Below are 15,892 nucleotides of genomic sequence, written 5' to 3'. Positions count from 1 at the left end.
GAAATCTTCTGGTTCATGCCACGCACGTTGTGATGTATACTCATCATGTGTATTACCAAAGATATCTGGACTATCCGGGAGATGATCAAGATAAGGAATTTCATGATTACAAAACGGACTCATGGACATTAGTCTTGGCGATCAGTTGGGAGTCAAAAAATCATCATCACTAGATTATGCCTCAAATGAAACATTATCTCCTGATTCCTCAGCATTAGGCAAATCAACACTATCACTAGCTGAAGGTGAGCCGTAATTAGGAAGGTCACCATCATCGATATTCACAGTATCAATGGGCTCATCTTGTGTAATATTTTTTCTATATGTGTAAAAATATATCTAAATATTTGGCCCATGCAATTAATTTACTCAAATAAAAAAAAAGTGTTAGACATAGCGATAATCATCTGCATCAAAAGTAGGCGAGATATGAAAATTTGAGGATGTCCCAACATTTTCCTTCATTTCAAAGTGTGAGGACTGCCTAAAATAATTATTTAGTCCATAACTTGGAGCAATATTCCTATCTTGCTTAAGTAAACCGCTACAATATATATAATAATAAGAATAATAAATAATATAAATTAATAAATAATTGACAAATCAACAAACAATAATCGAAATATAATAATTGAGCATTACCGATCACTTTAATTGATAGTTTCGTTTAAATCAAAATCATATCGGCTGGTAAGAATATTTTGATAATGTGTCATTTTAGGAAAATCAGTAGATTCGATTATTGGAAATCCATCAATGCTATTACGATTTTCTAATTAGGGATGGACATCGACTGATAAAGGAGAACATTGTTGACTAATCTTAGGATCCTTCCTAACATATATTTCAAGTATTGTTAACTTGATTTGATCTATATAGTCATTTGGAACCCTCAAAAAGTCGGTCAACGATTCGTCATTATAGATAATCCACTCTCCAAAATTTACTTGTTCTTGTGATAAAAATGAAGTAGGGCATTTTCCGACTATAATCAAATTATAATCCGTACTGTTTATACGCATTCTTTTATAAATTGATGAAATAAATTTATGATATCGGACATTAATTGGATATTTAGCATTGTGTTTAGGAGGACAATTATAATAAACGGTATTTTCGTCATGTATAGTTTCGTCATCCCAATAAAATGAAACTTTAACTTTAGGTGTAGATGACATTTTTTTAGATCGAAATGAACAAATATATAAGACTTTATGTTGTAGGTGCTATCAACTACATATAAACATCCTTAAATAGAGATTGAAAGATTTTTCAGAATAAAAAATTAAAAATACATAATGAAATATTTTTTTCCGTTTTAATGACATATCAAAATCAATATAATTTATATGACAACACTGAAAAAGCTTCTTAAAGACGTGAAAAATATTCTTCTTATAAAATGTAATAAAAAGTAGAATAAAAAATTTCACTTTATAAAGTACAATAAAAAATTCCACTTTATAAAATGGAATAAAAAGTTCCACTTTATAAAGTGGAAGAAAAAACTCCACTTTATAAAGTGTAAGAAAAATTTCCGTTATATATTAAAAATAAACGTTATGACACTAACGAAAAACGTTTAAATTATTGGATATAGTGAAACTTTTTCTTACACTAAACTTATTTTATTTACTTACTAAATTAGTAACTTGTTTTGGTTACTTTTATATTTTTGTGTGTTATTTTGGTTCCCAACTCTCCCTCGTACAACTAGTAAAATTTTTCCATTTGTATAGAGATCCTCCAATTGTGCAAGTCCAAGTGCCACAAAATTTCATCGTCCAGCTTTGCGTCTCTACTCTGTATCCTTAGCCCTCTTTGTTGACCGCAAAGCTCAAAATCGCCATGGGAGATGTCAGAGGAAATTCCAATAGCAATCGGCCAGAGTGGTTGCAACAGTATGATTTGATAGGGAAAATTGGGGAAGGGACTTACGGGTTGGTTTTTTTGGCTAAGATCAAAGCTAACCGTAGCAAATCTATTGCTATCAAGAAGTTCAAGCAATCCAAGGACGGTGACGGCGTTTCCCCCACCGCCATTCGCGAAATCATGGTCCCACTCTCTCTCTCTATCTATCCCACTTTCCCCTTTTTTTTTTGTTTCTAGTAAACACTATTATCATTAAGAACGACTATCTTGATGCAGTTGCTTCGGGAGATATCCCATGAGAATGTTGTAAAGCTTGTCAATGTGCATATCAACCAGGCAGATATGTCTCTCTATCTCGCTTTTGACTATGCCGAGCATGACCTCTATGTCAGTATACATTTTGTTCCATTTGTCTAAACTCTAATCTAAACTATATTCCCTTCCATACGTGTTTACCTTATTTATTGTGGATTTTAAACTATACAAACTCCAGCAAACCTTAAAGGTTATGATTTTGAGTTTATATACCCTTTTGGGGACTTTTTATTCAATCAATGTGGGGCTACTATTTATACCACGTGTGACCTGATTTTGGGATTTACACATGACATTAATGCAATGTTAGGAGTGCCATATTCACGCCACAAATATTTATACCGTGTGAAATTGTTCGAGCATCAAACTTAAAACCTTTAGGTGATGGGATAAGTAGTACTAGACTTCTATATCCCTTAACAAAACCTAAGCGGGATGACTATATAACTGGGTAAAAACAATAGATAATGATAAGGTCTCTTCATTAATAGCAAAAACATAAAACGAAAACCTCTAGTCATCGAAGCCGGAGACTAGCTTTGGACCAAAACAACTGATGACGAAACTAACACAAGGAAATCAGAAAAAGAAGAAATGAGAAATTAGAGATATAATTTCAAAAGACATGATAAATTCTAGTAAAGGTAGCAATTATTCAGCCACAAGTTTAGAGTAGTAGCCAACAAATTAAAATTCAGTCACTAGAATAGAATCCAGGGGGAGGAGCAATTGATTTCATATAACAATACACACTAGAAGTATTCAAGAAAGTTTTAGTTGAAGGGCACTAACATTAAGGAAGGCTCCCTCAGGGCCCCTCAAGAGAATTCATAAAAAAACTCTAGGTTACTTCTATTTATGCTATTAGCTTAATGATGGGCTTGGGTCCAAGTCCAAGTACTTTAACATAATAAAAGTCCTAACATAACTAAATGAATTGTGAGGCAAGTGGGGATATGTGGGACCATGCTTCTCCCTAGAACTGTAATGGTAGTTGCTATCTCATCTATTCAAATATAAAACTAATTATATCCTTATCTCTGCCTTCTTGAATAATATGCCTGTATCTTTTGCTCCTAATGTCTTAATTATCTATGTGGGGGGCAATTGTCATCTGACTCCATTGTCCATTTGAAACCTTCATTGACCTTAGGAAATTATCAGACACCATAGAGACAAGGTCATTCTTTCAATCAATCCGTACACTGTAAAGTCTCTGTTATGGCAGCTGCTTAATGGTCTCAATTATCTTCACAGGCAAGACATGTTTGTTAAATTTCTTTGTTACTTTATCTTTTGCATTTCGTTGTAGTAATTGGATTGTTGCTTAGTGTTATCTTTTGCATTTCCTTGTAGTAATTGGATTGTTCATCGAGACCTAAAGCCATCAAACATCTTGGTATGGTTCTGGCTTGTCTATCCTAATTTCTCTTCTTTACATTTTCTTACAGTAGCATTGGGCCATATGAAATTCTTGTAATTAAAACATCCCTAACTTTGTATCCTTCACTTCCCTTTACAGGTAATGGGCGAGGGAGAAGAACATGGAGTTGTTAAAATTGCTGATTTCGGCCTTGCAAGAATTTATCAAGCTCCACTGAAACCATTAGCTGAGAATGGGGTGAGTTACTCCTGTTATTGCGACTATAACTTTTGCGTCTCTTCTTTTTGGTTTAGCTTGTGATTGCTGCCAGTGTTATCAAAGGCGCGCTTTAAGTGCGCTTAATTCCTGAAGCGATGCTCAAAACGTGTTGAGCACTTCGGTGTTGTCATCAAGGTTCTAAGGCAATCATTTCCTTGCCAATGAGCCTCTTATGAAGAAGTGACACTAAATAATTGATACTGCACTTTATCATAATTTTTTTTTCAATTTCTTAGGTCATATATTTGTCATTCGTATTTATAATTATTAGTCTTGGACTCAACATATATATTTGTATTCTTTTCTCCCTTTGTGCCTTTTTTCAATAAAGTCCATGCTTTATTTGCGCTTTGCGCATAAAGCCCCCACAGACCTTAGAGCTTTTCTGCGCTTTTCGCCTTTGATAACACTTAATTTGCTGCTGTCGATGATGCTTATGCTTCCCCTTTCCCAGTAAAGTAGTTACACCTTATATATAAAAACTTAAGCTACTTTCTGTTAAGTGGAAACCAAAGGTGTAGTCTAGCGGTCAATAGAGCTGAATGGACCATGGGAGACCAAAATTCAAACTAAGCAGGACCACGTTTGGTGGTTCCCAATTCTATAAGCCTTGATGGAAATGCTATGCTGGATTTCAAATTGTTTTGTTTTGTGCTCTTGTTTCAGAAATTAATCTAATTTTTTGTTTTGAAAAAGTAATTGTGGATATTTGTGTGAGAAAATAAGACAAGAAAGGGGGTTATCAAAACAAATAAGACAAGAAAGGGAGAATTGAACAGAACAGAGCCTACTTATTCCCTCAAGCAATAGGGTATATATAGTTAATGCACAAGTGCTAAAAAGGAAAGTAAATATTCTAACTACTTGATTACAAGAATCGATCTATTTAATTCTAAGTAATCCTAATCGGTAGACAATATCATCTAATATTCTTAACCATTTGGATTTGGAAGATTGATTTGGCTATGTTGTTTTTGTTGAAAAATATCATCAAAGCCCTAAACATCCTTCTTTCATTTTTGAAATCAAAACAAGTTGATCCCAGAATGAAACAGATAGATGCCATTATGGAAAATGTTTAACCCCTTCAACTTTGAGAGAACTGATACTAGAACTGTCAAAAGCATCACTTGGTATATTATAGACTTATTTATCACCTATCTTTTATTTCTGGTCAATGAATGGTGGAGCCAAAAATGTGATTGTTGGAAGTTCGGTCTTTTTTCTTTTTCTTTTTCAATTAAGTAATAATTTATTGATGTTGTTGACAAACCCTGCTATACAAGTCTTGTATGAAAGTGTAGAGGATTGATGTCGATTAAAACAGGAAAGACAAGAATTAAAGATAACAAGTATGGAATGTAGATACGACTAAACTGGAAACAAATAATGAACATTCATGGAAGTACAACTGTCCTAATTAAGCTACAAGTAGAGCAAGCCTTATTGGATACTCTCAAGAGAACAGTAATCCCCTTGAAAATCCGCTTGAATAGTCTTGAAGCAAGAATGAGAATTATCCATTCCCACTGGTTCAATATTCATCAAAGAGGTAAGCTCTTTTTTTACTCTTAGTTAAAAAGTATTTATACTAGGTAAGTCCTCAACTAGGCCTAAAAAGGAAACATACCAAAATTGTTAAGCTTTGACGATTCAACTTCAAAGTGTGGATCTGGTTGCTTTTGTGGAGATGTTTAGTGGCCTCCAGCTTCAGAAGGTTGGAGATCTTCATGGAGATAATAAAGATAGTGGGGCTCTTCAGGGAGATGAAACACATTTTCTGGAGATGTTTGGTGGCCTCTGGCTTCCGAAACATGCAGATATTCGTGGAGGTGATCCAGATAGTTTTTTCAACTCTTCTTCCTTTTTTTGGGTTATTCAATCCACCAAATATAATGATATTTTAATCACTATATGACAAGCATTTGCAAGTGTCCAGAGCTTTCGCTTGAGCCCTTGTGAATGGCCCACATGCTTGTATGCTACTTTGATCTATATCAAGGCCAGGCAAAAACATGTGGCTTTTCAAATAATACCTGTTTATCTGGATCAGAGTAATAGGGATCTCTTGGTTACAATTCAACAAAAGCAAAGTCAGTTTTTCATATATATATATATATATATATATATATATATATATATATATATATATATATATATATATCTGTGTGTGCGTGCGTGCACGCATTTATGCATGTATTACTAACATAGTCTATATGACTGATCTGTTGAACCAACATTTTTTTTTGTGTCGGTAAATGCTGATGATGAGATGGATTTCTAAATAAAATGTCAGTATTCGAACTGAGAATTTTTAAGAGTTTGAGAATGAGCAAAATAGATCTGAGCAACATAACATTACTTCTGATTGTCACAACTCTGCTGTGTTAATTCTTTTGTTCTGAACAAAATCAACAGTCCTGGATTTTTATATGGATTGCTTTTCTGATTGAGCTGTAAGACTGTAAGTTAAAAACATGAAAGATGATTCCTTGATTCTTTTCTTCCTCTTTAGGTGCATGTTTGACTTTCTTTGTTGGACATCACTTCTTTGCAGTGACTCTGAAAAGTTGTACATTGAGTAATGACAGGTTGTAGTCACTATCTGGTATCGTGCGCCGGAGTTACTGCTTGGGGCTAAACACTACACAAGTGCAGTTGGTATGACCCTTGCGTGTTTTTGAACTTTGATAATTGTTGTCCTAAATAAGCAAACATTTTCTTCTTCTTTTTCAACCAAGAGGGAAAAATGTGTTTATGTAGATATGTGGGCCGTTGGCTGTATATTTGCTGAGCTTCTTACTCTAAAGCCACTATTTCAAGGGCAAGAAGTGAAGGGCACACCAAACCCTTTCCAGGTTAATATTTTTATACTCTCCACATCACATTTTATGCTTTTCCTTCTGGAGGTTCAATAGCAAACCTTTTATTCCTTTCTACCGTGTAATTTTCTCATTTTAGTAATCTAATACACGATTCTCGTAATGTAGCTTGACCAACTGGACAAGATATTTAAGGTTCTCGGTGAGCATGAATTTTTGTACATTCTCTGTTTTTCCTTTTCATTGGTTTGAACACTGCGCTAAGTTCATATTGTGTCAGGACATCCCACACCAGAAAAATGGCCAACACTGGTAAACCTTCCGCATTGGCAATCTGATGTGCAACGAATTCAAGGACATAAGTAGTAGGTTCTTTCATACTATTTTTAGTATTAAAAAATTTCTTTTAGCAGTGATTCTCTTGCTATCCTTACCTTGCAATTGGAGTTTCTCATATAAAAATTTTATTGTTTCCCCTGCAGTGACAATCCTGCACTTTATAGTGTTCTGCACATGTCTCCCAAAAGTCCTGCATACGACCTTCTTTCAAAGATGCTTGAGTATGTGCTTATTTCTTAGTTAATGTAACATTGAAAATTTAATGCCTTCAATATGTGCCAATATGCTTGCTAGTTGATGGTATGCTTGCTAAATTTCTAGGGGTGCTAATCTTTGTTTGAGGTGGCACACTTACACATAACTAGTCAAGTGTACGTGCTTTGCACATGTTTATCGTGTTATTACTAATACAAATATAAGTAATAAATTATTGTATGTACTTTATATATATATATATATTGCATTGAGCGAATCAATATAACCATTCTATCTGACCCTTCCACCATCTTATAATTTAGTTAAGCATTGTCGTTTTAAACATATTAAGTGCTGTTACTTTTACAAATATAAAGTATCATCATTTAAACATTATGCACATACGTATGTATAACAATGCAAATAACCTGTTTTGGAATGTGCGACCATTCATGATAGTATTTTTATATGATCTGAAATCTTCTCATTCTAGGGCTATCATGCACGTGATGTCAAGACTCATCATTATGTATCTTTTGAAAATGTGCACCCTCTTTTACAAACTGAATTTAAGCTTGCATATATAACACTTTGAGCTCCGAACTCCCAACTCAAAATTTCGACATAGATAATGCTACCCAGTTTCACATTTATATAGGCCAGTTGCTCGCATGAGTTATTGAAGTGATACTGTACTAGTGCCATATCCCTCTTTGTATGCAAAACATTATTCCTAATATTCATCAGCACACTTTAAAGTCTTAAAATCTCGTGAAATTTTCAGGGTCTCTGCACCAACATTCACTCTCATATAGTCTCCCTCCGTCCTTATTTAAGTGTCTTAGTTTGACTGGGCACAAAGTTTATTAACAAAGACATGCTTAAATCTTGTGCTCTTGAATTAAAGAGATGTGAAGTCATTTAAATCTTGAGGGTTTGAACTTGTCATGTAGGAGGATGGAATTGAAAAACTTACTAAATATAGAAAGAGACTTTCTTTTTGGAACAAACCAAAAAGGAAAGCAAGAGATTTAACTCGGACGGAGATAGTGATGTTGCTAGTCTTATAACCGTTCTATAGAACTTGCTTTTATTTTGTTATAAGTATCCTTTTATTCCACCACACTTCTGTAGCACTTTTACATTTTCGACCATCATGTTTTTATTTTGCCTAAACTTTTTTTTTTTACTCTATCATAACATTCTTCTGTAACCTTGAGCTTAGATATATGATTATCTGCATTTGGGCACAACCAATTCCATTTAATCTCACCTAAACGTCTGTATATTTGTTTTTTTTTGTAAAAGAAACGAAAGATGCTTGGAAGGAAATTTGAGTTTTTTTATCTTATAGAAATGTACATGCTTCTACCGTTTATATTTTTGGTGTTAAAATCTAATTGTTAGTGATGCAGACCGTATGATTGCGTTTGTGAATACACTACATACATAGCTATATAAGGAAAGCTTTTGTATTTGTATATACTAAATACTTGTCTTAGAATTTTTTTTGGTGATATACACAACGGAAGTACCAACCCTCTCTCTCTCTCTCTCCCTTTTAATATATATAATGCGATACTAAATTATAATACTGGCATGTTACTTATATTCCAGAAGCTTCTATTTAATTGTGATTAACATAATATTTAACGTCATCTAATGTGCAGATATGATCCTCGTAAAAGAATAACAGCAACACAAGCTCTAGAGCATGAGTATGAAATCTTCATCTCAATCCCCCCCCCCCCCCCCCCCCCCGCGCCCCAACCTTCACAGCCACACACTCTTTGCTCTATTGCGTTAATTCACTTACAAATGGTTGTGAAAATGACGGACACATTTCATCACAAAATAAATTTGTAAAATGGTTCAGGCATATTCACTATTAAAAATTCACTACTAAATATTTACTAGTTGATTATCTTATACATCTCTGATCAAAAGAATAGACAAAGTTGACTACTTCTCTATTTTTTTGTTGTCACCTGGCCAGATAACAAATTTACCGTTTTGAATTTTGATGTCCTATGTCCATCCTTTAAGCGCTGGGCTTACTCTACTAATCAATTGTTGAGCGTATTTAGTGAACATATTTTCACTATTTAATTGCATTTGCCATATCATAATCTTTTTTAGCTGATCTTCCAGCCAATCAAGGCCTCTTGCTAATAATAGATTTTCTCCTTGTAGTGGGAAAGTTGGCATAGTGTTTGGCCTAGTGAAGTTTGGGGTTATTCCTTTTACTAAAAACTTTTCATGATCTTGAAAATTTCTTGAAATGAAAATATGAAATAGAGGAGTCCTATTTTTGCTTTGGTTTTACAATTTCCAATATGGTTCCTAAAGTAAAAGGTGAAGGCCTAGAGTTTCTTTTGATATCTTGTAGTAATAGGTGGTGCCTCCCAAGTATCATTGTTATAGCTTTCTGCTTTTTCTGGTTTATAGGTACTTCCGGATGGAACCTCTACCTGGCCGCAAGTAAGTGCACAGCTTTCCAGTCTATTGGCATACAATTGATCTATAGGAACTTCATTAAGCTAGTTTAATAAGGTCATATGCTACAACACTAAAAACTATTATGAAAATTGAGCTTTACAAGTTCTACCTTTCCATATCCATTTAGACATGCTGTAAATTTAAACATATATAACCTTTTAGATCATTGATTCCAACAAAGAGAATATTCTATTCACGTTCACATTGGCGCTTTCCTACGCTTGTGCTTAAAACTGGCAGTACACTTATGGCCATTTGTCTTTGATTTTCTACTAAATAGGTACATATATGTAAGTACGAAGTTGCTATACCAGTTTTTGGAGAACTGTTTAGACTGTTTGAATGAAGATGTGATTGCTTACTCTTTCATTATTTCTATGTGAGCGATGTATATTATACCCAAGAAACCAAATGCAATAAATGTCAGAGATCTGACACATTAGTTTAGTGGGCCAGCATATTAAAATTCTTTGCAAGGTGCTTACAGAGAGGATTAAACCGGTGATGGATAGCGTATTGTCACAACCCATTTTGCCTAAGCTGCGATGGCACCTAGCCCAACCATTACATGAATCCAAAAGGTATTCCAAATCACAACATGATTGATAGGAGACAAGAATAAATCTTAATGCAGTTTATATCATATGGAAACAATTGAAATTCATGTAAAGTTGCTAATTTGACTTTCTAATAGGCTTGTTATTTCCGCAACTCAGGGAGAAAAATTGGATGATTTAATTGTTAATAGTTAGAAGGGAGATTGCTTCTTTAGAATATACAATAGTTTTTGTTTCCCCTACAATGACCCCTATTACAAAATAAGTGTGAATAATCATTACAAATCTCTAGGGACTGGTGGTATAAGTTATGAGTATCTAAGATAATGGATGTCTCAACAATGTGGTACTATCTGGAATAATGAACAACATATAAAAATAAAAGAGACTCCAAGGTGCTGTGGATCAGATCAAGTAGCTCAACACGACAATCTCGTGTACTCCTAGGTTCTGCAGGAGCATGAATCAGTATCTGATCTGCTGCACATAGTGCAACGTTGTAGTATGACTACATTTACAAGTATTCATTAAGTATTATCATCCAAAACCTAATAAGGTAGTGCGTAGGTTAGTTTGAAATACTCACTTAAGAAAACTTGATAGAAGTATAGAACAGTACAACAAAATAATAACAACATACTCAGTGAAATCCCACTAAATAGGGTTTGGTAGGGTAGGTTGTACGCATGCGTTACCACTACCTCGTGGAAGTAGAGGGGCTGTTTCCGAAAAACCTTCGGTTCAAGTGCATCAAACTTAAGTTACAAAAGAAGAAAACAATGAAGAAAATATAACAGTTTATACGAAAAGCAGTGTAGTGCGTACAAGAAAATAACAATACCAACAGCAAAATAGTGTGATAATTGTAACATCTTACATAATATATGATGATAGATAACAAAGGAAAACCAACACTCTATCCCTATTAACTTCGACCCTGATACCCGACCTCCACTCCTTATCTATGTCATGTCCTTGGTAATATGAAGCTATGTCGTGTCTAATTACCTCTCCCAACTACTTTTTTCGGCCTATCTCTGCCCTCCTTGTGCCACCTACAACTAGCCTCTTGCACCTTCTCATTAGGGCGTCAGTGCACATCCTCTTCATATGACCAACCCTCTCAGTTTCGCTTCCCTCATCTTGTTCACTACAGGGGCCACTCCCACCTTTTCCCGAATAACCTCATTCCTAATATTGTTGCTCCTAGTATGCCTACACATCCATCACAACATCCTTGTCTATGTAACATGCATTTTTTGAACATATGAGTTTTTGACTCGCCATACAACAAGAACAGTCTAACCACCATTATTTAGAATTTACCTTTTAAGTTTAGGTGGCGCGTATTTATCACACAACAAAATAAAGTATGCACAAATACAACATAGTAAGATATACACAAATATATTCATTATTTCCTTGAGTTTACAATAGATACCTTATATAGTTAGGGGTGAAGATGTAAATATGATGATTCTTACCGGGTTAACAGTAAAACTGAGTACTCCGCCCCGCATTGATAAACCATTAATTATGAAATTCTAATTTGTTCACCAATAGTTTACCCGGTAATCAAATACCATTAAAACAATAAGCTAATTTTGTAGTTGGATTATCAATTATGGTTAGGTTTTGAACACCCTACTAAAACTTGATTGGAGAAGGCATACGCCAATTCTATTGGCCTTTCTTATATAATATACATTTCATAAGATGGAGTTTAGTGACAGCTGGATGATTGGATGAGATTCTGCATCATGTCGTCACATTTGCCATTGTTTTCATTCACTCGCATGTTGGATTTTTCTATTCCAAAGAGGATTGAGACAGGGCAGCTTTTTGTTGCCTACCTTTTTTTTATGGTAGTGGAGACACTTGGGGAGTTAAACTGGCTGAAGGGATGTAAGATTTCTGATAATGTTGGAGGTAGTGTGGATCTTTCTAATATTTTGTACGTTGAGGACACATTGACTAACTGTGACATCGATAAGTAGCAAATCCTTTGATTGAAGGGGATTTTAATTAAATTTGAGTCTGTGTCAGGTTTTCATATAAACCCAAAGAAAATTAGTTCTTTTTCGGTTGTAAAGAAATAGACTTGGGCCTAATTCAACTCCAAAAGTTATCTTGGGGGATGGGGAGGATTGTCTAAGACCATATAAGGAGTCCATGTATCCATCCCACAAATGATGTGGGGCTCAACATCGATAACTGCAAATTAGTAGGTTGAAGATTTTGCTGACGCAATGGAATGCACAGTTAGAAAATTCTCCACTATGTATCTTGGTTTATCTCTTGAGGCAAGGTACAAATATCATAGCATATGGAAGGTAGACACTAATAACTGTGAGAAGAAAATTTTGTACCTGGAAAAACAGTACCTATCACAAGGTGGTTGAGTGACATTGTTAAATTATATTTTTTATGACATTCCGATCTAGTTAATGTCATTGATTGCCATTCCAGGTAAAATGGAGCCTTAGCTAGATAAATAAGAAGTTTTTGTAGGAAGGGAACCAAGATATCAAGAAAGTACATTTGATCAGCTGGGAGAAAGATTACTATGCAAGGAAAACAGAGGATTGGGTTTTTGGAGATTTAGGGCTACAAAATAAGATCACAGAACCAGACAGAGTAATGGAGGAAATCATACAGTTTTATGTGAAACTGCATTTTGAAGCAGAAAGATGGAGACCTGATGGAAATTTAGTGAATTCTCCTTCAATATTAGAGGAAGAAATATTGCAGCTACATGCCAATTTTGAGGAGTAGGAAATTTATAAATGCTTGAAGTTATATGCCATTGATAAAGCCTCAAGACATGATGGTTACACTAAGGGTTTTTTCATCAAATGTTGGGAAATTCTTTAACAGGACATCATTGAGGCCTTCCATTCTATGAGCAGGAAATGTTTGAGAAGAGTTTTAATGCCCCCTATATTGTCTTGATCCCAAAGAAGAAAGGAGCAAAGGAACTTAGAGACTTTAGACCAATAAGCTTGATAGGCAATTTCTATATGTTGTTGTCTAAAGTTTTAACAGAAAGAATCAAAAGGGTAATGTACACGCTGGTAGACTCCCAACAGATGGCTGTTAACACCCCTTTAGTCTACCAACGGTTTACACATGGGAGATTTAAGGACATCAGAAAGTAGATTACTTTAGCTTATAAGTTATTTAGTTGTATGCAGTAGATTACCACAACTTTTAAATATTTATGTTTTCATTTACTGTCTAGCAGTTATTGCAGTAAGGAGGTTATTCCTCCACTTTCTCATTCAGTTGTAGTAGGAAGTTACTTTCTTGTTGTATTTATGTATTTGAATTCAGTGAAATGTTAGGCAGAAAATTACTAAGTCTTGGAGTACTTAAAACTCAAGAGATTGCAGGTTCTCTCTAATGAACCAACGCCATAGGTCATAGGAAGAAAACGTTTGATTTTACACTACAACGCCCCATAACCAGATCCATATCAGGGGACCATAACAACTTGGTATCAGAGATGGCTGTTATGGGAGATCAAATTCAACATCAACTGGCAAAATTGGTGAACTTATTTCAAGAAGAACGTGCAGCCAATATAGCGAGACAGGAAGCAATAAATGCTCGCTTAGATGCACTCACAAAGGACCTAGCGAATTCGAAGGTTGATATCATACCAATCAAAATTGGGGCTGGAAGGGTAAAAGTGGAGTGGTAGAAGGGTCAAAATCAGACGCAGAAGGAAGTTCCTTCATTCTTAGGTATACTGGCCAAGGAGACCCTTTGGGATGACTGAACAGATGCGATCATTTTTTTCGACACCAACAGACTCTAATGAAGAAAAAGTTAGTCTTGCTTCTTTTCATTTAGAGGGGAATGCACAACTTTGGTTTCTTCAACTAGAGACAGATATGCCTGAACCGTCTTGGGATGAGTTCAAACATTACTGTAACCTTCGTTTTGGGCCACCAATCAGAAGTCAGAAGTTAGGAGAATTGGCTAAGTTGCACCAGATTGGGTCCGTGGTAGATTTCCAAGAAAAGTTTGAGCAGTTAGTCTCCCGGGCTAGTACACTCCCACAATTGCAGAAGACAACTTTATATTAGTGGTCTTGTGGATCATATAGCGATTGAGGTTGAGTTGCATAATCCTCTAGATTTGGCTACGGCGATGAGTTTATCCCGGCTTTATGAACGCAAGGGACAACCTTTTCATTTGCAACTATTAGATGGTCGCAGATCCAAAACATTAGATTTCTCACCTCCAAAATGCACCAGATTTGTAAGGAAATTGACTAGATCTGAGATGGATGAAAGACGACTTAAGGGTCTCAGCTTCAACTGTGATGAAGTCTTCACTCGGGGCCATCAGTGCAAGAAGTTATTTTGGATCGATTCCATAGACGAAGAGGAAGAATCTCTGGAACAGGAGACAAATTCTAATATAGATCAACCTGAAATTTCTTTGCAAGCCATCATTGGTGTCGCAGCCCCACAAAATATGCGGTTAAAAGGCCAACTGGCAGGGAATCCGGTGGTGTCATTAGTCGATTCTAGAAGTACGCTTTGTGAACTCTAAAATTGTGTCACAATTCAATCTTCAAGTTGAGAGGCGAGAAGGGTTACGAGTAGTGGTGGCAAATGGAGAACGGGTCAGAAGTCCAGGAAAATGCAAAGAAGTCTCAATATGGTTTGGTAATAATGTTTTCCATATTGATTTATATGTCCTCAACCTAAGTGGATTTGATGTGTTTCTAGGTGTGAATTGGCTTAAAACTTTAGGACCTATACTGTGGGTATGTGGATGTCATTCTTCAAAAATGGAAAAAAAGTGGAGTTACAAGGTGTTAAGTCTCCTGATTCAACTCAAGGAGCAACAACTCATGTTATGCTGGCTGACAAAGATAATCAGGAAGAATTGCAAATCATTCTGAAAGATTTTGCTTGCCTCTTTGATGAACTAGTAGGGCTCCCTACTAAACGTGATTGTGACCACAAAATTGTTCTAGAACCAGGAACAAGACCTGTTGTGGTTCGACCATATAAATATCCACATAATCAAAAGGATGAAATTGAAAGACAATGTTCAGAGATGTTGAAGCAGAGAATAATTCGGCCAAGTCAGTCTCCATTCTTTTCCCCGGTTCTTCTTGTTCCTAAACTGATGGTTCTTGGCGTATGTGCATTGATTATCGTGAGTTGAATGCAAAAACAATCAAAGATAAATTTCCTATTCCAGTAATTGAAGAATTGTTGGAGGAATTGTTTGGGGCTAAATATTTCTCTAAATTAGACTTACGCCAAGGTTATTATCAAGTTCGGATGAAAGAGGATGATGTCGAGAAAACTGGTTTTTCGCACTCACCATGGGCATTTGAATTTTTGGTTATGCCCTTTGGCTTAACCAACGCTCCATCTACCTTTCAATCATTAATGAATGAGGTATTTCAGCTTCACTTAAGAAAATTTCTTTTGGTGTTTTTTGATGATATTCTTATGTATAGTCGCACTTGGGTCGAACATATATATCATCTGCGACTTGTCTTCAAGTTACTCTCCGATCATCATCTTTCTCTGAACCAATCAAAGTGTTCATTTGCCCAAACTAAAATTGCTTATTTGGGCCACCTCATCACTGCTCATAGAGTTACTGCAGATTCGAGCAAA

At 35.4% G+C, this 15,892-nt stretch overlaps 1 protein-coding gene across 4 annotated transcripts in view; it reads left to right on the top strand.

Moving 5' to 3' along the window:
* Positions 1 to 1,654: 1,654 nt before the first annotated feature.
* LOC101261787 (cyclin-dependent kinase E-1) overlaps positions 1,655 to 15,892 on the top strand; it is a 28,066-nt gene continuing 13,828 nt past the window's right edge. For 2 of the 4 annotated variants that reach the window (XM_010315830.4, XM_004252150.5), the window contains exons 1-12: positions 1,655 to 2,055; positions 2,149 to 2,259; positions 3,341 to 3,444; positions 3,544 to 3,586; positions 3,710 to 3,808; positions 6,421 to 6,490; positions 6,593 to 6,687; positions 6,820 to 6,853; positions 6,932 to 7,016; positions 7,134 to 7,211; positions 8,856 to 8,903; positions 9,634 to 9,666. In XM_010315830.4, coding sequence (XP_010314132.1) covers positions 1,849 to 2,055; positions 2,149 to 2,259; positions 3,341 to 3,444; positions 3,544 to 3,586; positions 3,710 to 3,808; positions 6,421 to 6,490; positions 6,593 to 6,687; positions 6,820 to 6,853; positions 6,932 to 7,016; positions 7,134 to 7,211; positions 8,856 to 8,903; positions 9,634 to 9,666 — 1,007 coding nt within the window. In that variant the 5' untranslated portion in view covers positions 1,655 to 1,848. The remainder of the gene's footprint in view (positions 2,056 to 2,148; positions 2,260 to 3,340; positions 3,445 to 3,543; positions 3,587 to 3,709; positions 3,809 to 6,420; positions 6,491 to 6,592; positions 6,688 to 6,819; positions 6,854 to 6,931; positions 7,017 to 7,133; positions 7,212 to 8,855; positions 8,904 to 9,633; positions 9,667 to 15,892) is intronic. The other 2 variants (XM_069292773.1, XM_026028728.2) reach the window with 1 other exon arrangement.

This window comes from Solanum lycopersicum, chromosome 12 (genome assembly GCF_036512215.1).
Source record: "Solanum lycopersicum chromosome 12, SLM_r2.1".
NCBI lineage: Eukaryota > Viridiplantae > Streptophyta > Magnoliopsida > Solanales > Solanaceae > Solanum > Solanum lycopersicum.
Note: the sequence above shows the minus strand (reverse complement) of the source record. Positions and strands in the feature narration are given on the sequence as shown.